At 42.3% G+C, this 27299-nt stretch overlaps 1 protein-coding gene across 1 annotated transcript in view; it reads left to right on the forward strand.

Moving 5' to 3' along the window:
- daam2 (dishevelled associated activator of morphogenesis 2) overlaps positions 1-27299 on the forward strand; it is a 223168-nt gene that overhangs the window by 169785 nt on the left and 26084 nt on the right. The window contains 10 exon segments of the mRNA XM_064925631.1: positions 5032-5365; positions 6029-6139; positions 8539-8642; positions 8809-8875; positions 9196-9313; positions 14715-14853; positions 20740-20798; positions 21089-21273; positions 23893-23968; positions 23971-24179. Of these exon segments, the coding sequence (XP_064781703.1) occupies positions 5032-5365; positions 6029-6139; positions 8539-8642; positions 8809-8875; positions 9196-9313; positions 14715-14853; positions 20740-20798; positions 21089-21273; positions 23893-23968; positions 23971-24179 (1402 nt within the window).

The following is a 27299-nucleotide window of genomic DNA, read 5'->3' on the forward strand; positions in this document are numbered from 1 at the left end:
CAAACATACAGTCAATAATACAGTATAAACAAGTCTATATATGATGTGAGCAAATGAAGTGAGATAAGGGAGGTAAAGGCAAAAAAAGGCCATGCTGGCAAAGTAAATACAATATAGTAAGTAAAATCGATCACGTGGATTGGGATATGTTCCGCATTGCGTCCAACAACAACATTGACGAATACGCTGATTCGGTGAGCGAGTTCATTAGCAAGTGCATCTGCGATGTCGTACCCACAGCAACTATTAAAACATTCCCAAACCAGAAACAATGGATTGATGGCAGCATTTGCGCGAAACTGAAAATGCGAACCACTGCTGTTAACCAGGGCAAGGTGACCGGAAACATGACCAAATAGAAACAGTGTAGCTATTCCCTCCTCAAGGCAATCAAACAAGTTAAGTGTCAGTATAGTGACAAAGTAGAGTCGGAATTCAACGGCTCAAGAGGCATGTGGCAGGGTCTACAGTCAATGACGTATTACAAATAGAAAACCAGCCCCGTCGCGGACCAGGATGTCTTGCTCCCAGACAGACTAAATAAAGTTTTTGCTCGCTTTGAGGACAATACAGCGGGCTCTCCTGCACTGCAGCCGACGTGAGTAAAACATTTAAACCTGTTAACCCTCGCAAGGCTGCAGGCCCAGACGTCATCCCCAGCCGTGTCCTCAGAGCATGCGCAGACCAGCTGGCTGGTGTGTTTACGAACATCAATCTTTATCCCAGTCTGCTGTTCCCACATTCTTCAAGGGGTCCACCATTGTTCCTGTTCCCAAGAAAGCCAAGGTAACTGCTTTAAACGACTACCGCTCCGTAGCACTCACTTCCGTCATCATGAAGTGCTTTGAGAGACAAGTCAATGACCATATCACCTCCACCCTACCTGACACCCTAGACTCACTCCAATTTGCTTACCTCCCCAATAGGTCCACAGACGACGCAACCACACTTCACACTGCCCTAACCCATCTGGACAAGAGGAATACCTATGTGAAAATGCCGTTCTTCGACTACAGCTCAGCATTTAACACCATAGTACCCTCCAAACTCATTTACATTACATTTTACATTTAAGTCATTTAGCAGACGCTCTTATCCAGAGCGACTTACAAATTGGTGAATTCACCTTCTGACATCCAGTGGAACAGCCACTTTACAATAGTGCATCTAATAGTGCAACTCGTCATCAAGCTCGAGACCCTGGGTCTCGACCCACCCTGTGCAACTGGGTACTGGAGGAGGTGAGGGCCCTCGGAGTGTGGTGTCAGGAAAATAACCTCACACTCAACGTCAACAAAATTTAGGAGATGATTGTGGACTTCAGGAAGCAGCAGAGGGAGCACCCTCCTATCCACATCGATGGGACAGTAGTGGAGAGGGTAGTAAGTTTTAAGTTCCTCGGCGTACACATCACGGACGAACTGAATTGGTCCACCCACACAGACAGCGTTGTGAAGAAGGCGCAACAGCGCCTCTTCAACCTCAGGAGGCTGAAGAAATTTGGCTTGTCACCAAAAGCAGTCACAAACTTCTACAGATGCACAATCGAGAGAATCCTGTCGGGATGTATCACCGCCTGGTACGGCAACTGCTCCGCCCACAACCGTAAGGCTCTCCAGAGGGTAGTGAGTTCTTCACAACGCATCACCGGGGGCAAACTACCTGCCCTCCAGGACACCCACACCACCCGATGTCACAGGAAGGCCATAAAGATCATCAAGGACAACAACCACCCGAGCAACTGCATGTTCACCCTGCTATCATCCAGAAGGTGAGGTCAGTACAGATGCATCAAAGCAGGGACCGAGAGACTGAAAACTGAAAAACAGCTTCTATCTCAAGGCCATCAGACTGTTAAACAGCGTAGCAAGATGTGGAAAAGTCAAGGGGTCTGAATACTTTCCGAATGCACTGTACCTCAACTGATATACCATCCAGCCCTGGAGTTTTCCCAGACTTGAAGGCTTTAATTGCATCTAGAAGTCCCACTTTAATTAGGCCTTCGCATGAGTCTGACTGTAGAGCTGTTAATTTTACACCATTAATAGAAAACAAATCCTTAAAATGAACTTCAGTTAGTAGAGATGGAGAAGACAAATGAAAACATTTGCTTAAAGTACTTTGCTTCCTTTTTCAAAATATTGTTTGTTGAATCATGGATGACTGGCATTTGTAACAAGTTTTTGTAAATTATTTCTGCATATTCTTTCCAGTTTGCTTACATATTCCATCCAGTTCACTTTATTTTGTATGATATATTACACTTGATCTTTCTTGAATAAAGTCCTCCATTTTTTATTCTGTGCCTCTTTTATAGTTTTTATTGCTTTCTAACTGTACTGTTAGTTCCTCTATTTCCTTTGTTAAGATGAACTCTTTTGACCTAAAAGGGGAGAGAAAGGAGAGGGAATGAAAAGGAGGAGAAAGAAAAAAAATGAGGAAATGAGAACATTTGTGAATGGTTGGATGATGTTGGTATGTGAAGGGGGGACTGTTTTCATTGTTGAGAATTAGGCATCGTTGGATGTCCTTTGTAAGGAGCAGGAATTCATGGAGCGCAAAGAGTATGTGTGTGTGTGCGCCTGTGTGTGTACGTGTATATGCATGCTTGTCTGCGTATGTGCTGTTGTGTGTGACAGAGCACAGCTGTGAGTAGCCACGTGTGACACCAAGACACCCACCTTCGTAATAACATCTGCCATCATTGAGCTGGCGATGTTACACCTTTAGGTAGAGAGATCAACTTCAATTTGCAATGTGACAAAGAGTAACGTTAGTGCTGAAACGAGAAGCACATTGCATGTCAAGGGAGTCTGTTTTACCTGTGTGTGTGCGTGCGCACGTCTTTGTGAATGTGCTGTATGCGCACTCGGCCTTTGCAGTAGGTGTACCCCCCTCCCGGTCTTGGTCTTGACTCATACTCAATTTCCACTGGTCTTGAATCAGTCTCGCTTTAGATGGTCTCGAACCCAACACTGGTGTACAATATTTATGACCTTACCCATGTGTTCCTGGGGATCTGAGGGTTGCAAGTGCATTGCCAGGTGAACCGTGTGCGCTCTCGAAATCTGGGATTGAGTTAGCGGGAGGGTAGCCTGGCTTCAGATGTACAGGATAATAATGGTGTGATTTATGGCTTTGAAGGATGGGGTGTGTTTTTTCCACTCCAGCTCTTGCCAAGAAAGCGGTAGGAGGGGATGGAACTTGGACTCAGCTCGTCTGACAGTGTCAAAACAATCTGTTACAATGACTGACTGTAAATCTCCCTCTGGTTCTTTTTTCTTCTTTCTCTCTCTCTTAATATTGCTGACTCTCTTGCTCTGTCTGTTTGATGTTTCTTACATTTTCTTAATTCTTCTTTCAGTGATTTATAAATAAGTCTTACCCCCCCACTCTCTTTCTCTTTCACTTTCTCCCTCTCTTTGTCTGTCTGAACAGAAACAGACATACGTTTATTATGAACTCTATCAATTTACATGATTTATGAACTTGATCAGGGAAAGAATCTGTGTGATGGGAACATCAAAATGGCCGACTTGATGTAATGCCCTTCATGTTTGAAGGTGATCAGATATGCTTGCAGTTCAGCAAGAGGAAGGGGTTAATGAGGTGATTGACCCTTCATTAGCCCTGTTAATAAAGTTTGTCATTAGGAAAGTTTTAAGATGAATGTGGGTGGTATGAGTTTTATGGTTTACAGTTTCATGTGGGATCCCTTACTACAGCTGGTAAATGGGGGTAGGTAGCGTAGCGAGGGGTGCCTTTGTGTATCTATACTGAACAAAAATATAAGCACAACATGTAAGGTGTTGGTTTCATGAGCTGAAACAAAAAATCCCAGAAATGTTCCATACAAACAAAAATCTTATTTCTCTCAAATGTTTGGCACAAATTTGTTTACATGCCGGTCAGTTCGTTTCTCCTTTTCCAAGGTAATATATCCAACTCACTTTTTTTTTTTACCTTTATTTTACTAGGCAAGTCAGTTAAGAACAAATTCTTATTTTCAATGACGGCCTAGGAACAGTGGGTTAACTGCCTGTTCAGGGGCAGAATGACAGATTTGTACGTTGTCAGCTCGGGGATTTGAACTTGCAACCTTTCGGTTACAGGTCCAACGCTCTAACCACTAGGCTACCCCAGGTGTGGCATATCAAGAAGGAAGCTGATTAAACAGCATTATCATTAAACAGGTGGACCTTTTGCTGTGGACAATAAAAGGCCACTCTAAAATGTGCAGTTTTGTCACACAACACAATGCTACAGATGTTTTGAGGGAGCATGCAATTGGCATGCTGACTGCAAGAATGTCCACCAGAGCTGGTGCAAGATAATTGAATGTTAATATCTCTACCATAAGCCGCCTCCAACGTCGTTTTAGAGAATTTGTCAGTAGGTCCAACCGGCCTCACAACTGCAGACCATGTGTAACCACGCCAGCCTGGACCTCCACATCTGGCTTCTTCACCTGCGGGATCGTCTGAGACCAGCCACCCAGAAAGCTGATGAAACTGAAAAGTATTTATGTCTGTAATAAGGCCTTTTTGTGGGGGGAAAACCTATTCTGATTGGCTGAGCCTGGCTCCCCAGTGAGTGGGACTATGCCCTCGCAGGCCCACCCATGTGAAATCCAAGGATTAGGGCCTGAGGAATTAAAATGAATTGTCTGATTTCCTTGTGTACTGTAACTCAGTAATATCTTTTAAATTGTTGAATTTATATTTTTGTTCAGTATATGTTCAGTGTTCAGTTCCTCGACCACTGACCCTTTATTTCACCTGTGTTTCAATTCAGTACAGTTCAGCTAATCTGATGTGCTAAAGCCTCAAACACATAACTTAGGCCAGACACATTTTGGGTTTCAGTTAAACACGGAGATATTTGTCAAGGTGAATGAGATTTCATAAAAGTCAACTTAACCTCCCATGTGTGAAGCAGACCATAGTTTCCAGGGTTTGTTTAATATTTGTCTTCCATTGTTGACCTTTTAACCTTTTTTGACTGACACATCCTCACGCCTCCACCTCCCAGGTTTGTGACACGCTTCATTGAGCTCGAGGGCCTCACCTGCCTGCTCAATTTCTTGCGGAGCATGGACTACGAGACGTCGGAGAGCCGCGTGCACACCTCGGTCATCGGCTGCATCAAGGCCCTGATGAACAACTCGCAGGGTCGAGCTCACGTGCTGGCCCACCCGCAGAGCATCAATACCATCTCCCAGAGCTTGCGGCAGGACAACGTCAAGACCAAAGTGGCCGTGCTGGAGATCCTGGGCGCAGTGTGCCTGGTGCCCGATGGCCACAAGAAGGTGCTGCAGGCGATGGCCCACTACCAGAAGTATGCCGCCGAGAGGACCCGCTTCCAGGTATAGTCCACCAAGTGCTTGGGTACTCCTAAAGCTTATCAGAAGTAAATGACACACACTTTTTAGGTCATCCCCAAGAGTTAATATGTATTTTTAACCATGTTTAGAAGAGGCGCAAGGAAATTGTCCCTGTAATCCAGGGGTGGGCAAACTTCTTGGCCCAAGGGCCACATCAGGACAGATAGTGTACATTTTTTAAGGGCTGATTTGGTCATAAAAAGGCAGTTATTTTATTTCAATTGGACCTTAAAACCATTTAATTTAACATTTAACATTTAATTGACCGGTGGGACAGATTGGCTGTAGTTTACCCACCACTGCAATTCTTGCAGATCAATTGTGTTGTTTTTTTATTTATTTTATTTAACCTTTATTTAACTAGTCTAGTTAGTTAAGAACAAATTCTTATTTACAATGAAGGCCTACTCTGGCAAACCCGGACGACGCTGAGCCAATTGTGCGACTCCCAATCACGGCCAGTTGTTATACAGCCGGGAATTGAACCCGGGTATGTAGTGACGCCTCTAGCAGTGAGAAGCTGTGCCTTAGACCGCTGCACCACTCGGGAGCCCTGAGTTGTTTATGTATTGTAATGAATATAACTGAAAAATTGTCCATTCAACCCATTCACCTAACTGAGAGCTGTCCCTGTAACCCATGCAGACGTTATTGAATGAGCTAGACAGAAGTACGGGGCGCTACAGAGACGAGGTCAACCTGAAGACAGCCATCATGTCCTTTATCAACGCTGTGCTCAATGCCGGGGCTGGGGAGGTCAGTCATGATTGCCATGTTACTCTTTAACCCCCCTGTCACACCCACAGCTAGGTCTGCTTTCTATTGGATGATTCATGGCAGAAAGAGTCACATTTAAACAGTGCTACCAAGATATCATCCAATAATTTGACTGCATACACCCTTAGAAATACATTAGATTTGAGTGATAGAGGCTACGTCAATGTTCATGATTGAATTTGGGATGACCTTGGTCCCTTGTCAAACAGTCAGAATATGTCAAGAATACATCTTAAAGATGAAGTCTGGAGTAGGGGAAACGTCGTCACTGTCTGCCCCACCATTTTTATTTTTTGGTTGGCAGGTTGAGGAGTGTAATTTAGTTTATAAAATGTATTAACATGATAAATTAAATTGCAGTACATATTGTGGTCTTCTATCGTGTGTGCAATGATGTCCAAGCGGGAAAAAAAACAGTGTTTGCAGTAACTTCTTGTTGTTGAAATATTGCAAATGGACATGACTGTTTCATCATTAAGGATTCCAGCTGTACAGTGCCTTCGGAAAGTATTCAGGCCCCTTGGCGTATTCCACATTTTGCTGCATTACAGCGTTATTCTAAAATGGATTAAATAAAAACAAAATGCTCAGCAATCTTTACACAATACCCCACAGTGACTAAGCGAAAACAGGCTTTTTGACATTTTTGCAAATGTATAAAAACGTTATATACAGAAATACCTTATATACATAAGTATTCAGACCCTTTGCTATGAGACTCGAAATTGAGCCCAGCTGCATCCATTAATCATCCTTGAGATGTTTCTGCAACTTCATTGGAGTTCACCTGTGGTAAATTCAGTTGAATGGACATGATTTGGAAAGGCACAAACAAACCTGTCTATTTAAGGTCCCACAGTTGACAGTGCATGTCAGAGCAAAAACTAAGCCATGAGAGCGAAGGAATTGTCTGTAGAGCTCCGAGACAGGATTCTGTCGAGGCACAGATCGGGGAAGTGTACCAAAACATTTCTGCAGCATTGAAGGTGCCCAAGGATACAGTGGCCTCCATCATTCTTAAATATAAGAAGTTTGGACCCACCAACTCTTCCTAAAGCTGGCTGCCCGGCCAAACTGAGCAAGAAGGGTCTTGGTCAGGGAGGTGACCGAGAACCCAATGGTCACTCTGACAGAGCTCTATAATTACTCTGTGGAGATGGGATAACCTTCCAGAAGGACAACCTGCTCTGCAGCACTCCACCAATCAGGCCTTTATGGTAGAGTGTGGTAGAGTGTATGGTAGAGTGGTAGAAGCCACTCCTCAGTAAAAGGAAAAAATATATATTTTATTTTACCTTTATTTAACTAGGCAAGTCAGTTAAAAACAAGTTCTAATTTTCGATGACGGCCCAGGAACAGTGGGTTAACTGCCTTGTTCAGGGGCAGAATGACAGATTTGGTTACTAGTCCAATGCTCTAACCACTAGGCTACCTGCTGCCCACGGCCAAAAGGCCCCTAAAGACTCTGTCCATGTGAAACAAGATGAAACCAAGATGGAACTCTTTTGCCTGAATGCCAAGTGTCACATCTGGAGGAAACCTGGCACCATCCCTACGGTGATGCATGGTGGTGGCACCATCATGCTGTGGGGAGGTTTTTCAGCAGCATGGACTGAGACACTAGTCAGTATCGAGGCAAAGATGAACAGAGCAAAGTACAGAGAGATCCTTGATGAAAACCCGCTCTAGAGTGCTTAGGCCCACAGACTGGAGCGAAGGTTCACCTTGCAGCAGGACAACAACCCTACGCACACATCCAAGACAACATAGAATTGGCTTCGGGACAGTTCTCTTAATGTCCTTCGGTGGCCCAGCCAGAGCCCGGACTTGAACCCGATCGAACATCTCTTGAGAGTCCTGAAATTGTTGTGTCGCAACGCTCCCCATCCAACCTGGCCTTGAGAGGATCTGCAGAGAAGAATGAGAGAAACTCCCCAAATACAGGTGTGCCAAGATTGTAGCATCATACCCAAGAAGACTTCAGGCTGTAATCGCTGCCAATGGTGCTTCTACAAAGTATTGAGTAAAGGGTCTGAATACTTTTGTAAATGTGATATTTCAGTTTTTATTTTTAACCTGTTTTTGCTTTGTCATTATGGGGTATTGTGTGTAGATTGACGAGGGACAACAATTCTTTTAGCGATTTTAGAATAAGGCTGTAAATATTTTTTTTTTGCGAGAAGTCAAGGGGTCTAAATACTTTCCGAATGCACTGTAAGTCAAGTTTATTATTGTATTACAATAGTGCACAGACACAGTAGCCTACATACAAAAACAACTGATATAAAGTCCAAGATCAAGCTACTGTATGCCTGAATGATTCAGTGTTGCTGCTGTTGTCATCAGCTGTGTTTGATACCCTGTACTTCAATCTTCAGGACAACTTGGAGTTCCGCCTCCACCTTAGGTACGAGTTCCTGATGTTGGGGATCCAGCCCGTGATTGACAAGCTCAGAGGGCACGATAATGCCATTCTGGACAGGTGAGGCAGGGGACAAGATGACCACCAAGCATCTTATAAAGCTTCTTAGTACCTACAGTAAGGTTGTTAGATTCAAAGCTGGCATGCAGCTGGTAAGATTTACAGACAGAGATGGAATGACTCACTCAAGCTTATTGTCCCTTTCATGCCTGTGTCATATTTCCAGGCATTTGGAATTCTTTGAGATGGTAAGGAATGAGGATGACTTGGAACTTGCCAAGCGTTTTGACCTGGTGAGTGGCTGTTTTACCATCCCCATTGACATCAATACATTGTATAATTAAGCCCACATTGTTTTATTGAACTGAAATCAAAAGTATTGTCAAACCGAGCACTGGTATTAATGTACAACCTAGAACAGGTTCTCCTCTACGTTAGGCCCATATAAAGTTCAAGTGTCTTTATTGTAATTTTCTCAATCTATGAATGTCGAACTTGGGTCATCCAGTGCTTGTATTGAAGATTGTTAATTGCATCCATGCCTCATTTCAGGCTTATTATTATGGATTGACTTGGTATTTTAATGATTGTAGGTTTTCATTTCATTCAACAGACCCACGTGGACACTAAGAGTGCTGGCCAGATGTTTGAGTTGATCAAGAAGAAGCTGAACCACACAGATGCCTATCCTTACCTGCTCTCTATCCTCCAGCACTGCCTCCAGATGCCCTGTGAGTACATCCATCACTATTAAATCTGCCTTACGGGCTGGTGAGGTACAGTGCCTTGCGAAAGTATTCGGCCCCCTTGAACTTTGCGATCTTTTGCCACATTTCAGGATTTCAAACATAAAGATATAAAACTGTATTTTTTTGTGAAGAATCAACAACAAGTGGGACACAATCATGAAGTGGAACGACATTTATTGGATATTTCAAACTTTTTTAACAAATCAAAAACTGAAAAATTGAACTAACCTTCTCCTTGGCAGGTTAGCTCATGGCTAACTCCACTTACCCGAATGAAATTATAGCGTTGAAGACCAATGAAATCAGATTCCATCCCTCTCACAAAGATTGTCATCAGCCCCTTCATTTGAGGGAGATGACTGATTTGTTTGACACATTTAGCAATGGTTTAATTAAATTACATATAAGTTAGCAATTAGCATTTTAAACTTCACGCAATATAACACTTTTGTATGACTTAATACTAATTATAATATTGATAAAATGTAAACATAAATAAGCACACCAAAGACACCATTAAGGATAAGTAATAAAATAAAGACTGCAGTTCTAAAAGCCTATTTCACATAGCCTGCTGATTTTGCAAGATAACTTTTATTTCATTTTGAAAATGTGGCACTGACTCGCCCATGGATTGATATTTCAGCATTGTCTCAATTAAGAGTTAGGCATTTGACCTAGCCATATGCGACATGCTCACGCAGTTACAAGCCTGCTAGATTTAACGGCAGGTGGATGAACAATGTCCGCTGCCATAGTATGGATGAAGCCTTAGCTGGAATGTGAAGCTAACTGAAGCTTTCTCTAACTTTGTGACCGAGGGCTGAATGATGTTCAATGAGCGACTCGTAGAGCGCCTTCTACAGGCAATCATTGAACATTTTAAAAAATGAGCGCAAATGAGCAGACATATTTGTTTATTCTACAGTGGCTTGCGAAACTATTCACCCCCCTTGGCATTTATCCTATTTTCTTACCTGGAATTAACCTGGAATTAATATATATATATTTTGGGGGGTTTGTATCATTTGATTTACCCAACATGCCTACCACTTTGAAGATGCAAAACTTGAGCGTGCATAACTATTAACCTCCCCCAAAGTCAATACTTTGTAGAGCCACCTTTTGCAGCAATTATAGCTGCAAGTATCTTGGGGAATGTCTCTATAAGCTTGGCACATCTAGCCACTTGGATTTTTGCCCATTCTTCAAGGCAAAACTACTCCAGCTCAAGTTGGATGGGTTCCGCTGGTGTACAGCAATCTTTAAGTCATACAACATATTCTCAATTGGATTGAGGTCTGGACTTTGACTAAGCCATTCCAAGATGTTTAAATGTTTCCCCTTAAACCACTCAAGTGTTGCTTTAGCAGTATGCTTAGGGTCATTGTCCTGCTGGAAGGTGAACCTCCATCACAGTCTCAAATCTCTGGAAGACTGAAACAGGTTTCCTTCAAGAATTGCCCTGTGTTTAGTGCCGTCCATCATTCCTTCAATTCTGACCATTTTCCCAGTCCCTGCCGATGGAAAAACATCCTCACAGCATGATGCTGCCTCCACCATGCTTCACTGTGTGGATGGTGTTCTTGGGGTGATGAGAAGTGTTGGGTTTGCGCCAGACATAGTTTTCCTTTATGGCTAAAAAGCTCAATTTTAGTCTCATCTGACCAGAGTACCTTCTTCCATATACTTGGGGAGTCTCCCACATGCCTTTTGGAGAACACCAAACGTGTTTCTTAATTTTTTTCTTTAAGCAATGGCTTTTTTCTGGACACTCTTCTGTAATTCCCAGCTCTGTGGATTGTACGGCTTAAAGTGGTCCTATGGACAGATACTCCAATCTCCGCTGTGGAGCTTTGCAGCTCCTTCAGGGTTATCTTTCGTCTCTTTGTTGCCTCTCTAATTCATGCCCTCCATGCCTTGTCCGTGAGTTTTGGTGGGCGGCCCTTTCTTGGCAGGTTTGTTGTGGTGCCATATTCTTTTCATTTTTTTAGTAATGGATTTGATTGTGCTCAGTGGGATGTTCAAAGTTTTGGATATTTTTGTATAACCCAACCCTGATCTGTTCTCTCCAGAACTTTGTCCCTGACCTATTTGGAGAGCTCCTTGGTCTTCATGGTGCCACTTTCTTGGTGGTACCCCTTGCTTAGTGGTGTTGCAGACTCTGGGGCCTTTCAGAACAGGTGTATATATACTGAGATCATGTGACAGATCATGTCACACTTAGATTGCACACAGGAGGACTTTATTTAACAGCGATCACTCACCTCGGATTAGACAAAGATTTTTTTCTTCAACAAGCAAGACGCACAGGACATTCTCCGAACACCCGACACGGCTGCCAACCCAGTTATTTGGAAGAGGAAGTGACGCAGGTACAGAGGACACAGAGCTGGGTGCCTCATAAGGATCCACAGAAGGCGAGTGGGAAAGCTGCCGTTACCGTCAATATTACTTGCCAATATGCAATCATTGGACAATAAATTAGACGAGGTACGATCACGAATATCCGACCAATGGGACATCAAAAACTGTAATATCTTATGTGTCACGGAATCGTGGCTGAATGAAGACATGCATATTCAGATAGCGGGATATACACTGCAGCGGCAGGATAGAACCGCACACTCCGGTAAGAAGAGGGTGACCGTCTGTGCATATTTGTAAACAACAGCTGGTGCACGAAATCTAAGGAAGTCTCTAGATTTTGCTCGCCTGAAGTAGAGTATCTTGTGAAAAAATGCAGACCACACTATTTGCCTAGAGAGTTTTCCCCTATACTTTTCGTGGCTGTTTTTTTTACCCCCACAGACAGATGCTGTCACTCAGAACACACTCAGTCAGCTGAAAAAGGAAATAAGCAAACAGAAAACTGCCACCCAGAGGTGGCGCTCCTAGTGGCCGGAGACTTTAATCAGTTCCAACTCATTTCTATCAACAAGTTAAATGTGCAACCAGAGGGAAAAAAATGAGTACAAAGTTCCCCCTTGTCCTCCATTTGGTAAATCCGACCACAATTCTATCCTCCGGATTGCTGCTTACAAGCCAAAATGAATGCAGAAAGCTCCAGTGACTCAGTCTATAAAAAAGTGGTCAGATGAAGCAGATGCTAAACTACAGGACTGTTTTGCTATCACAAACTGGAACATGTTCTGGGATTCTTCCAATGACATTGAGGAGTATACCACATCAGTCACTGGCTTTATCAATAAGTGCATCGAAGACATCGTCACCCCAAAAAGAAGCCATGGATTACAGGCAACATTCACACTGAGCTGAAGGCTAGAGCTGCCGCTTTCAAGGTGCGGGACTGTGCTTTGAAAGGCTGGTAATGGCTCACATACACACCATTATCCCAGAAACCCTAGATCCACTCCAATTTCCTCCAATTTCCATACCGCCCAAACAGAACCACATATGATACAATCTCTATTGCACTCCATACTGCCCTTTCCCACCTGAACAAAAGGAACACCTACGTGAGAATGCTATTCATTGACTATAGCTCAGCGTTCAACACCATTGTACCCTCAAAGCTCATCACTGAGCTAAAGATCCTGGGTCTAAAAACCTCCCTCTGCAATTGAATCCTGGACTTCCTGACGGGCCGCCCCGAGATGGTGAGGGTAGGTAGCAACACATCTGCCACGCTGATCCTCAACACTGGAGCCCCTCAGGGGTGTGTGCTCAGTCCCCTCCTGTACTTCCTGTTCGGCCAGGCACGACTACAACACCATCATTAAGTTTGCAGACGACACAACAGTGGTAGGCCTGATCACGTCAACAACGAGACAGCCTATAGGGAGGAGGTCGGAGACCTGGCCCGGTGGTGCCAGAATAACAATCTTTCCCTCAACGTAACCAGGACTAAGGACATGATTGTGGACTACAGAAAAAGGAGGACCGAGCACTCCCCCATTCCCGTCAGAGGAAGGCCCTAAAAATTGTCAAAGTCCCCAGCCACCCCAGTAATAGACTGTTCTCTCTACTACCGCATGGCAAGTGGTACCGGACTGCCAAGTCTAGGACAAAAAGGCTTCTCAACAGCTTCTACCCCCAAGCCATAACACTCCTGAACAGGTAATCAATTGGCTTTCCGGACTATTTGCAGTGTGTGCCCCCACCCAACCCCTCTTTTACTCTGCTGCTTCTCTCTGTTTGTCATATATGCAAAGTCACTTTAACAATACATTCATGTACATACTCCCTCAATTGGCCCGACCAACCAGTGCCCCCGTACATTGGTTAACCGGGATAATTGTATAATCTGCATTGTGTCCTGCAACCCACCATCCGCCAATCCCTATTTTTCCCACTGTTTATCATATATGCATAGTCACTTTAACCATATCTCAGTGTTCATACTTCCTCAATCAGCCCGACTAACCGGTGCCTGTATGTAGCCTCGCTACTGTTATAGCCTCACTACTGTATATAGCCTCACTACTGTTATTTGTCACTGTCTTTTTACTGTTGTTTTTTTTTCTTTACTTACCTATTGTTCACTTAATACCTTTTTTGCATTATTGGTTAGAGCCTGTAAGTAAGCATTTCACTGTAAGGTCGGTTAAATTTGGCACACTTGACAAATAAACTTTGATTTGATTGATTCATAGCAAAGGGGGTGAATACATATATACACAGCACTTTTCTGTTTCATTTTGTTTTGAAACAAGTAATTTTTTTCATTTCACTTCACTAATTTGGACTATTTTGTTTTTGTCCATTACATGAAATCCAAATAAAATCCTTTTAAATTATAGGCTGTAATGCAACGAAATAGGAAAAACGCCAAGGGGGATGAATACTTTATACTGCATGTATATAATATCTGAACTTTATCTTTGGAATGAAGTCCAATACAAATTTGTCTGTGAAAGGGTAATGTCGGACAATAATATCGGTCAACCGATTTATCGGTCGGCCTCTGTTACATCAGCTTCCCAGGTTGGTCACTATTACATCTGCCTCCCAGGTTGGTCACTGTTAGATCTGCCTCAAAGCCTGGTTCATCACTATTACATCTGCCTCACAGTGGTTAAGAATAAGTCTCCAGACGTGTGAAGACAGTGTACCTGTCAAAAAGGATTGACTCTAGTCAACACTGCAAACGCTGGTTGATAATGATAGCTGCCTCAAGTTGGTCAATGTTTCTGCCACTACTCAAAACCATGAATCCATGGAGCCATTTATATCCCGTCTTACAAAACACACCAGTTGTTCTTGAAGAAAATCTTAATTTCTGAATTGATGAGAGTGGGTGAGGCTAACATCTTAACATTGATCATTGCCATTGAAGTCCTTCTGCTTGTCCTCCAAGGAGCTAACCTTTCTTCATCGGTGTGTGTGACCTTAGAAGTTTATTAACTCTGGTGTTTTCCAGACAAACGGGGAGGGGGCAGTCTGCAGCATTGGCAGCTCCTAGACCGGATCCTGCAGCAGATAGTCCTACAAGATGAGAAGGGAGAGGACCCGGACATAGCGCCCCTAGACAACTTCAGTGTCAAAAATATAATTCGCATGTGAGTAACCTGGCCTCACACGATTTGTGACACACCAACATAGATACACACTCTCACTCATACTCACGGACACAACTAAAAACATGCCCGGATGTTTGCATACACAATGTTGCTTATGATCATGTGTCTTCATGTTGTCAAGCAACTGTGTTGATAAAATGTTGATAAATAGAGCTATTATGAGAGATTTTCTTTGTTGCTTGAGCTGTAAATAGAACCTGATTGAACCAAGAAGGAAATTCAAGAGACACATGGAAGCATCCTTTTGGCATAACATATTGTGCTGATCAAAGACTTCCTTGACATCGACAGCTGCTGTTATGACACAATGTTTCAATCTTGGTGGGAACACACAAAAATACTGAAATAGCCCACTTACCAGAGTTCAAAGAGAGTGAAGAGAATGGGGTGGGGCATCTTTTGTTCACAAAACTAGGATTTTAACTGGAAATTCAACATGGGCTGCGGAACAATTCCCTACCTTTATTCCCGGTCTGCAGCCCTTCACTCCCCCTTATGGATTTAAACAGAATGGACTGATATAGGAAATATGGCAAAGACACCCTCTAGCCTTAACATACACCAATCTAATGCTATCATATCCACAAGGTGGAGTGAGCAAGTGCACCCTTCATGGACAATGTATAGAAAATTGGACTGCAGCCATAAACTGGGCCTGAGCGAGGATTCGGGAAAAGTGATTGGTCAGAATGGGGAGGTGGGGTGGCAGCAGGGGGTTGTGGGATTGCACGGTACCTGCCTCACTCAGTGAGGTGAATTGTCATGAAAGCAGAAGCGAGATCAAAAGGAATTGCTGTAATCGTGTTAGCCGAACGACTCCACGATTCCCAGCCCAGTCGACCATGTTACATTGAAGCAGTTGTTTGGTCAGATAAAGAAGGAGAGAAAAGAAGATTTGTAACACTTTACTTAAAGCATCTTGGAATAACTTGTTATGAGCATGTACAGTATGAGCCTTTATAATGTCTTATAACTAAAGCCCTGTGTTTTGGTTAATCATGTCACATGACCTGGATTTGAACTTTTATATAAAGCTTTTTCATCAAACTCTCCTCTTTTCTTTTTGTCAGATGTTCCAGTACCATCCTCCGATAATTGCTTTAACTTTTGGTCTAATTCTCAATTCTGTAAAAACACAGGGCCCTACTTATAACAATACTTATTATATGGTAAGTCTCTCTGTCATGTCTGCTCCCCCTCTCTGGTGCTCAAGGTTGCCAGGCTGCTCATCATTACGCACACCAGCCCTCCATTGGACTCACCTGGACTCCGTCACGTCATTGATTGCCTCCCCTATATCTGTTACTTCCTCAGTTTCATTCTTGGGTCTGCATTGATGTTGTTTTGTTTCTCTTATTCAGACACTGTTCTTGTTCATTTAATGTCTATTTATTATTAATTCCTCACCCTGTCCTTGCTTCCCGTCTCCCAGTGTCTGTAGTTACCGTTACACTCTCTCTGTATACAATTCTCAACTGTTTCAAACTGGCTGTCTGGATCAATATAAGACGATTTGTAAGACATTGTAAAGGCATCATGCTCATAAAAAGTCTTACAATACATTATAATTGCATTGTAAGGCTTTATACCTGGATGCTTTAAAAGACAGAATTCAGGACTCCTTCCTCGTGTATCAAATCAAACTTTATTTGTCACATGCGCCGATTACAAGTGTAGACCTTACCGTGAAATGCTTACTTAACCAACAGTGCAGTTCAAGCAGGGTTAAGAAAATATTTACCAAATTAACTAAAGTAAAAAATGTATATAAAATAACGAGACTATATACAGGGGGTACCGGTACTGAGTCAGTGTGCGGGGGTACAGGTTAGTTGAGGTAATTTGTACAGTGAGGGAAAAAAGTATTTGATCCTCTGCTGGTTTTGTACGTTTGCCCACTGACAAAGAAATGATCAGTCTATAATTTTAATGGTGGGTTTATTTGAACAGTTAGAGACAGAATAACAACAAAAAAATCCAGAAAAACGCATGTCAAAAATGTTATAAATAGATTTGCATTTTAATGAGGGAAATAAGTATTTGACCCCTCTGCAAAACATGACTTAGTACTTGGTGGCAAAACCCTTGTTGGCAATCAGAGGTCAGACCTTTCTTGTAGTTGGCCACCAGGTTTGCACACATCTCAGGAGGAATTTTGTCCCACTCCTCTTTGCAGATCTTCTCATTAAGGTTTCGAGGCTGACGTTTGGCAACTCGAACCTCCAGCTCCTTCCACAAAATGTCTATGGGATTAAAGTCTGGAGACTGGTTAGGCCACTCCAGGACCTTCTTGAGCCACTCCTTTGTTGCCTTGGTCATGTGTTTTGGGTCATTGTCATTCTGTAATACCTATCCACGACCCATTTTCAATGCCCTGTCTGAGGCAAGGAGGTTCTCATCCAAAATTTGTCAGTACATGGCCCCGTCCATTGTCCCATTGATGTAGTGAAGTTGTCCTGTCCTCTTAGCAGAAAAACACCCCCAAAGCATAATGTTTTCACCTCCATGATTGACGGTGGGGATGGTGTTCTTGGGGTCATAGGCAGCATTCCTCCTCCAAACACGGTGAGTTGAGTTGATGCCAAAGAGCTCCATTTTGGTCTCACCTGACTACAACACTTTCACCCAGTTGTCCTCTGAATCATTCAGATGTTCTTTGGCAAACTTCAGACGGGCATGTATATGTGCTTTCTTGAGCAGGGGGACCTTGCGGGCGCTGCAGAATTTCAGTCCTTCACGGCGTAGTGTGTTACCAATTGTTTTCTTGGTGACTGGTCCCAGCTGCCTTGAGATCATTGACAAGATCCTCCCGTGTAGTTCTGGGCTGATTCCTCACCGTTCTCATGATCATTGCAACTCTGAGGTGAGATCTTGCACGGAGCCCCAGGCTGAGGGAGTTGACAGTTATTTTGTGTTTCTTCCATTTGTGAATAATCGCACCAACTGTTGTCACCTTCTCACCAAGCTGCTTGGCGATGTTCTTGTAGCCCATTCCAGCCTTGTGTAGGTCTACAATCTTGTCTCTGACATCCTTGGAGAGCTCTTTGGTCTTGGCCATGGTGGAGAGTTTGGAATCTGATTGATTGTTTCTGTGGACAGGTGTCCTTTTTTAAGAGTGTGCGCCTAATCTCAGCTCGTTACCTGTATAATAGACACCTGGGAGCCAGAAATCTTTCTGATTGAGAGGGAGTCAAATACTTATTTCCCTCATTAAAATGCAAATCAATTTCTAACATTTTTGACATGCGTTTTTCTGGATTTTTTTGTTGTTATTCTGTCTCTCACTGTTCAAATAAACCTACCATAAAAATTATAGACTGATCATTTCTTTGTCAGTGGGCAAACGTACAAAATCAGCAGGGATCAAATACTTTTTCCCTCACTGTACATGGAGGTTGAAATGTCCAAGTTCTGTCTCTTTCCCCCTCTCCATCTGTCTCCCTTCTTCATCTTTCACTCATCTTTCACTCTCCCTCCCTCTCTTCCTCCCATGTCTCCTCATAGTCATACTGTACACCCCCCCCCATCTCTCTGTAATTCTTAAAACACGCTAAGAGCAATGATTAATGTGTTTATTCTTCTCTATGAAAGCACCACAAAGCATTGGGAGGAAACCTTGGCCAACGCTAGCCCCTCAATTGACTTTTACTAACCATTGTTTGTATAATCGGTACACTTCGGCGTGATTCTTTCCAGTAGCAAACTGGGCAAGTTTGGACACAAGTCCACCAATTGTGCCTCCATTAAACAGTTGAAATATTTAATCATGTATACATTAATGGCAGGCTTGTTTTGTTTCCATATAAACCCTCTTAGAGTATTGTGCTTGGAAAATAGTATAGGTTGAGAGGGAGAGGGTAGAAGTTAACTAAGTTATAGTCAACTATCGAAAGAGTACAGTGCGTCGGAGCCGTTGGAGCCAGTGTTTGAGCCATTGTTGTTGATGGCAGACGCTCAGGAGTAGACGGTCTGAAAACAAATAACGACAAAGTCATTAATCATTTGTAGTCGCTGTGAGGACGGCTCTGGCCAATCGCCTGCACTGACAGAAATGATCACTCCGCAAAACTGTTTTTTAATTTTTTAAATAAAAATCTCTAGCAAATAATTGTCATTCGTTGATAGGTTTGAGCCGTTTAATGTACTTGGTTCTGAGATGAGTGTCATCAAAATGTATTTTTTTCCCAGGTACACTGTGCTTTGAGTGTAACAAAGTTGTATATATTTACAAAAGTGCACTAGTGAGCTCAACAACACCTAAGTCACATTGTCATCGTCATCTCTTCTTGACATGAATCTGTGCAAACTTATTTGGCCATTTCCTAGTCATCAATAGATGGTCAAAAAAATGTGTCCATGTTCTCTGTCTGGATCTTCATTCAAGTTCTCTCGCTCTCTAGCTCTTGTTGTCTCGCTCTCGCTCTGCCTTCCAGAGAGACAACAGAGTTTGTAACAGTCTCTGTTTCATAGAAACATGGCTCACTCGGGATATGTTGTCAGAGTTGGTACAGCCACCGGTTTCTTCATGCGTCGCACCGAAAGAAACAAACATCTCTCTGGTAAGAAGAAGGGCAGGGGTGTATGATTAATGACTCATGGTGTAGCAATAACAACATACAGGAACTCAAGTCCTTTTGTTCATCTGACCTAGAATTCCTTACAATCAAATGCTGACCGCATCATCTACCAAGAGAATTCTCTTTGATCATAGTCACAGCCGTATACACACCCCCCCCCCTCTCCCCAAGCATGGCCCTGAAAGAACTTCACTGGAATCTATGTAACCTGGAAAACATATATCCTGAGGCTGCATTTATTGTAGCTGAAGATTTTAACAAAGCTAATTTGAGAACAAGGCTACCTTGTACATTGACTGTAGTACCCGCTCAAGCAGAACACTGGACCACTACTACTCAACCCCACCCTGTGCAATTGGGTCCTGGACTTTCTGACGGGCCACCCAAGGTGGTGAAGGTAGGAAACAACATCTCCACTTCGCTGGTCCTCAACACCGGGTCCCCACCAGGGTGTGTGCTTAGCCCCCTCTTGTACTCCCTGTTCACCCACGACTGCGTGGCCATGCACACCTCCAACTCAATCATCAAGTTTGCAGGCAACACAACATTGGTGGGCTTGATACCAACAATGACAAACTACCTGGCCTCCAGGACACATGCAGCATCCGATGTCACAGGAATGCCAAAAAGATCATGAAGGACAACAAGCACCCGAGCCACTGCCTGTTCACCCTGCTATCATCCAGAAGGTGAGGTCAGTATAGGTGCATCAAAACTGGGACAGAAGCTGTTTTTCAGTCTTTCGATCTCAAGGCCATCAGACTGTTAAATCAATAACATTGAGAGGCTGCTGCTGACCCAAATCACTGTCCACTTTAATAACTGAATTTAATAAAGGTATCACTAGTGATATTAAATTATGCCAGTTTAATAATGTTTGCATACCCTACATTCCTCATCTCATATGTATATACTGTACTCTATACCACCTACTGCATCTTGCCTATTCTGTTTGGCCATCGCTCATCCATATATGTATATGTACATATTCTTATTCATTACTTTACACTTGTGTGTATAAGGTAGTTGTTGTGAATTTGTTAGATTACTTGTTAGATATTACTGCGCTGTCGGAACTAGAAGCACAAACATATCGCTACACTCGCATTAACATCTGCTAACCATGTGTATGTGACAAATACAATTTGATTTGATTTGAAATGGCCCATTTTCCTCCAATCCATGTATTGAATTGACCGTTTGGCTCAATTTAGTGTGGACCGTGGAGCCCTGTTACCAAATAGACTTTGATCAGGTTAAGAGCCATGTTGTATGTCTTTCCTCACAGGTTGTTCAATGAAAATGAGGTTAAGCAATGGAGAGACCAAGCAGAGAAGTTCAGGAAAGGTAAAATGGTATCTTCTACTTGTTTGAAACATTGCCATATGCTGGCCATAGTGCAGAAGTGCATCTATGGGATTGTGTTATGCCTTTGGCCAGAGATGCAGAGAGCCATGTGTGTGTATTTGTGTCTGTATGTGTCCTTCTGTTTGCTTGTGAATGTCTACCGTGTGTGGGTGTAGTGTGTGCGTATCTGTTTGTGTGTGTGTGCAAATCCGAGTGCTTGTGTGTGCGAATTTGAGAATATACAACAATTTGAACAGCAATGATATCTTCTACACCATGTGCTCTTTTAGACCACTCAGAGCTAATGGCCAAGCTGGAGCGGAAAGAGAGGGAATGTGATACCAAGACGCAGGAGAAGGAGGACATGATGAAGACCCTCAATAAGATGAAGGACAAACTACAGAGAGAGGGAGTGGAGTTGCGGTCAGCGCGGGACCAAGTGCTCGACCTGCACTCGCGCATCAGTGACATAGCAGTAAGCATGCTGTCACAATGTCTCTTCTTGTCCCACTGTTTTAGGCTGTGTCCACACAGAGACGGATGAAATCGTATATGCAGTCATTACTGTCTGTTTTAGTCCATCAGTCAAGTCTCAAGTCAATTATTTTGGGACAAGATGCAAACTCGAAGAGGCGGATATATTATGTGTAGTTTTTTGACGGACAATCATTGTCCATCATCCAACAAATGACTTCCATTGAAAAGTTTTCATTATTAGATGCAAAATCTCTGTCTGTCGCCTTAGGTTTGGCAAACTGTAGTTAAAGATTGAAATTCAGAAAATCTTTATAGTCCCGTTGCTAGCAATGTAGTTTCAACAGTATACATATGTTTACACATATTTCGAAAAAGGCAAACACATAGTCATGTTCAATTACATACTGTTCGAAGGTTGGTTTGAAACCACATGTTATATTCTTAATGTGATGCCAAATGCTTCATAGTTTGTTTTAGTTTAACTTCTTGCGTCGAGCAATCCCGTATCCGGGAGCGTAATCATAGCCTCAAGCTCATTACCATAACGCAACGTTAACTATTCATGAAAATCGCAAATGAAATGAAAGAAATATATTCACTCACAAGCTTAGCCTTTTGTTAACCTCTCTGGCCCACCCGAGACTCAATCGCCCCACCTTGCCAACAATAAATGCAAATGCGCTACGCCAAATGCTAATAGCACTCGTTAAAACTCAAACGTTCATTAAAACTCACATGCAGGGTACTCAATTCAAGCTACACCCGTTGTGAATCTAGCCAACAAGTCAGATTTGTAAAGCTATTATCTGATAGCATGCCAATCTCCGAAATACCAGAAGGGGACGTAAACAAAGGAATTAGCGTAGCCGGCGCTACTCAAAACGCAGAAATAAAATATAAAACATTCATTGCCTTTGACAAGCTTTTTTGTTGGCACTCCTATATGTCCCATAAACATCACAATTGGGTATTTTTTTTTCCGATTAAATCGGTCCTTGTATACCCAAAATGTCCATTTATGAAGACCGTCAGATCCAGGAAAAACACTGTTTTTAAACGCAACGTTATTTTTTTTATTAAAAAAGTTGCCTATAAACTTTGACAAAACACTTCAAACTACTTCTGTAATCCAACTTTAGGTATTAGTAAACGTTAATAAACGATCAAATTGATCACGGAGCGATCTGTATTCAATAGCTAGAAGTTTTCAAAACGAAGTCCATTTCCTCATTGACATTTTTTCCAGTTGCGCACCTGAAAACAGGATGTGCCATTGACTAATCTGACCAAGGATAAAGGGACCTGGTAATCACAACACTGGCGACATCGTGTGGAAGCTGTAGGAATTGCAAGCTCAGTCCCATCATTTATGGCAAGCCAAAGACAATACCAAGACTGGGGGATGGATTTTTTCTTTGTCGATTTTGTGATCAGGTTTCCTTGCGATTTTGACCACGGAACTCGTTCTGTTATAGTCACAGGCACCATTGAACCAGTTCTACAAACTTCAGAGTGTTTTCTATGCACACATACTAATCATATGCATATACTATATTCCTGGCATGAGTAGCAGGACGTTGAAATGTTGCGCGATTTTTAACAGAATTTTGAAAAAAGTCTCTCTTAGAGACACTGTCATCTCAGATTTTCAAAATATGCTTTTCAACCATAGCTCCACAAGCATTTGTGTAAGAGTATTGATAGCTAGCATAGCATTAGCCTAGCATTCAGCAGGCAACATTTTCAGAAAAACAAGAAAAGCATTCAAATAAAATCATTTACCTTTGAAGAACTTCGGATGTTTTCAATGAGGAGACTCTCAGTTAGATAGCAAATGTTCAGTTTTTCAAAAAATATTATTTGTGTCGGAGAAATCGCTCCGTTTTGTTCATCACTATTGGTTAAGAAAAAAAACGGAAAATTCAGTCATTACAACGCCAAACTTTTTTCCAAATTAACTCCATAATATCGACAGAAACATGGCAAACGTTGTTTAGAATCAATCCTCAATGTATTTTTCACATCTATTCGATGATAAATCATTTGTGGCAGTTGACTTTCTCCTCTGAAGCAAATGGCAAAATGCACGCAGCTGGAGATTACGCAATAATTTCGACGGAGGACACCAAGCGGGCACCTGGTAAATGTAGTCTCTTATGGTCAATCTTCCAATGATATGCCTACAAATACGTCACAATGCTGCAGACACCTTGGGGAAACGACAGAAAGTGTAGGCTCATTCCTGACGCATTCACAGCCATGTAATGAGACATTGGAACACAGCGCCTTCAAAATCTGGGCCATTTCCTGTTTGAAATTTCATCTTGGTTTTGCCTGTAGCATCAGTGCTGTGGCACTCACAGATAATATCTTTGCAGTTTTGGAAAATGTCAGTGTTTTCTTTCCAAAGCTGTCAATTATATGCATAGTCAAGCATCTTTTCGTGACAAAATATCTTGTTTAAAACAGGAACGTTTTTTTTATCCAAAAATTAAAAGTGCGCCCCCAATATCGAAGAAGTTAATGGTGTGCAAATAAAAGTATTTAATAGATTGTTTGATTTTCTTATTTCTAACAAGTAAACATCCTCTCATTTTGTCTTTCTTTCCACCAATAGGGTGACAGCGTACCTTTCCCTCCTCCGCCCCCTGGTGGCCCCGTCCCCCCTCCCCCCTTGACTGGAGGCTTCCCTCCGCCCCTCCCCCTCTGCCATTCAGCTGCCCTCCTCCTCCCCCTCCTCCACCTGGAGGCCCTCCTCCTCCTCCTGGAGCTCCACCCATCTTCTCTGGAATCCCACCTCCTCTGGGCCAACCTGGATTTGGTACTACTGGTACCATGCGCTCCAAGTCTATCCCGCAGCCCTCGCACCCGCTCAAATCCTTCAACTGGGCCAAGCTGGGCGAGGTAATGAGTACTGGTCTGTTGTCTGATTTCACTGAAATAACCACTTCTAGGGCTACATTTAATATAAATATATTTGTGTTAATGTACAGTACCAGTCAAAAGTTTGGAAACGGCTACTCATTCAAGGGTTTTTCTTTCTTTTTACTATTTTCTACATTGTAGTACACTAGTGAAGACATCAAAACTATGATATAACACAAATGGAATCATGTAGTAACAGGAAAACTGTTTTTTTTTTCAAACTAGTCACCCTTTGCCTTGATGACAGCTTTGCACACTCTTGGCATTCTCTCAACCAGCTTCACCTGGAATGCTTTTCCAACAGTCTTGAAGGAGTTCCCACATATGCTGAGCACTTGTTGGTTGCTTTCCCTTCACTCTGTGGTCCAACCCATCCCAAACCATCCCAATTGGGTTGAGGTAGGGTGATGGTGGAGGCCAGTTCATCTGATCCAGCACTCCATTACTCTCCTTCTTGGTCAAATAGCCCTTACACATTCTGGAAGTGTTTTGGGTTATTGTCCTGTTGAAAAACAAATGATGGTCCCACTAAGCGCAAAGCTGTCATCAAGGCAAAGTGTGGCTACTTTGAAGAATCTCAAATATAAAATATATTTTGATTTATTTAACACATTTTTCCCCCCTATTATTCTACAATGTAAAAAATAGTCTAAATAAATAAAAACCCTGGAATGAGTAGGTGTGCAAGTTAGACTATGAAGAGGAGGTTGTTAGCATTCCAGCTTGGTCCTTACGTTGGGGATTGATGAACGTATATTGCAACAGAGCACTGTGCTAGCATTTCACTATGCACTGAATGGAACCCATTTTGTTGAATTGAGTTTCTCAGGACAGAGAATTTGCAGTAGACTATTCTGCCCTGGGTTAACTTTTAGTAAGTACATCATTTGTTACATGGGTTGTTCCACAAAATGAGTGCCTTTTGCATCCCAATATTGAATTTTAACAGCTTGTTATATTAAATGAAGTGCCCTTTTAATGTAGACCACATGGATAATTCAATTAATCAGATTTTCTATGTGAGTTGAGGCTTGCTAAAGTGCCAAGATTTTGCATTTTGATGTACCCTCCATCAACCCTGTGTCATTTCTCTGAAGATTTTAACCATTTCACTATCATTGTAAAACCCTAGTTATTTTGTTGCTTTGACAAAGTCATTTCTGAAGACTATTATTTATTTAATGTGATTAGTGATGAAGGATTTATTTAGATGTCTCATATTTTAAGGTCAACCCTGTTACGTGAACTGAACTCTCGTTTTAAATGATGAAACTGTTCCTTTATCAATATTTGTTTCAAAACAAATATTGAACAGCTAATAGTCAAATCATAGAGTAAAACAGGTAAACTGGTTCTACTCTTTTTGGCCATTTTCTGTTGTTTTTGTGGTGGAAAACTGCGAGTCGACCATAACACTTCAACCCTGTTACTCATAAAAAGGCTAAAAATGTTTTAACCTCTTGAAACTCCCCATCCCGGATCCTGGATCGTGAATAAAGCCTCAGGCTCATTAGCATAACGCAATGTTAACGATTTCTGAAAATCGCAAATAAAATGAAAATAATGCGCCTACTCTCAAGCTTAGCCTTTTCTTAACAACACTGTCATCTCAGATTTTCAAAATGTGCTTTTGAACCATAGCAATTCACTAATTTGTGTAAGAGTATGCTAAGCTAGCTTAGCATTTTGAGTAGCATTTAGCACGCAACATTTTCACAAAAACCAGATAACCAAATAAATAAAATCATTTACCTTTGAAGAGCTTCGGATGTTTTCAATGAGGAGACTCTGTTACATAGCAAATGTCCAGTTTTTCCTGAAAGCATCTTTGTGTAGGAGAAATCGCTCCGTTTTGTACATCACATTTGGCTACCGAAACGAACCGAAAATTCAGTCACCAACAACGTCAAACTTTTTCCGAATTAACTCCATAATATCGACCGAAACATGGCAAACGTCGTTTGGAATCAATCCTCAAGGTGTTTTTTCACATATCTCTTCATTGATATATCGTTCGTGGAAGCATGCTTTCTTCTCTGAATTCCATGGAAAAATACTTGCAGCTGAGTTTTGCGCACCAATTTCGGCGCAGGACACCGGGCGGACACCTGGTAAATGTGGTCTCTTATGGTCAATCTTCCAATGATATGCCTACAAATACGTCACAATGCTGCAGACACCTTGGGGAAACGACAGAAAGGGCAGACTCATTCCTCTCGCATTCACAGCCATATAAGGAGACAATGGAAAACGGAGCCTCAAAAATCCTGCTCATTTCCTGGATGCCGTCTCATCTTGGTTTTGCCTGTAGCTCACGTTCTAGGGCACGCACAGAGAATATCTTTGCAGTTCTGGACACGTCAGAGTGTTTTCTTTCCAAAGCTACTAACAATTATATGCATAGTCGAGCATCTTTTTCTGACAAAATATTGCGCTTAAAACGGGCACGTCTTTTTATCCAAAAATGATATAGCGCCCCTAGAGTTTCAAGAGGTTAAGTTTCATTTTTTTTAGTGAAGCTAGCATTCAATTGCCAATGTCACGGTCAATCCTGTTACTTTTTTTGGCACTAAATTGGTACTTAATATAGTCAATTTTTTATTAAACCTCTAGAGATGGGAAAACTTAAGTTGACAAAATGTTAAAATTAGTTGAAATAAAAAGTTTATTTTGACCTAGCTACACTTCTCAAAAGATGACGTAGGATTTAAATTTGCCTGAAATGACTAACATTGCTAACTAGCTTGCTAGCTAATTAGAAAAATAGTAGGCCTATGCAGTAGACTGTTCTGGGGCTAACTATTAGTTAGGGCATCATTTATTACATCGTATAATTGCTAACATTCTTAAACTTACACTTGTCTGCAATCATCTCTCGCACACAGCACCCCCCCCCCTCCAATCCTCGATTATTACCGTTTATAATCTGGTGTAGGGTGAAGTTGCCCCTAGACGGTGATCTTGGGTCAGTTTAAAATTTTCCCCACTAATTATTAAGTTGAGGATCGGTGGGAGTGGGCGCTGATCCTAGGTCTGTAACAGCAGGAAACTTCAGAGTTTGTAATCCACCCTCAATTTATGGCCACCCTATGTCCCGCC

Source organism: Oncorhynchus masou, chromosome 2 (genome assembly GCF_036934945.1).
Source record: "Oncorhynchus masou masou isolate Uvic2021 chromosome 2, UVic_Omas_1.1, whole genome shotgun sequence".
NCBI lineage: Eukaryota > Metazoa > Chordata > Actinopteri > Salmoniformes > Salmonidae > Oncorhynchus > Oncorhynchus masou.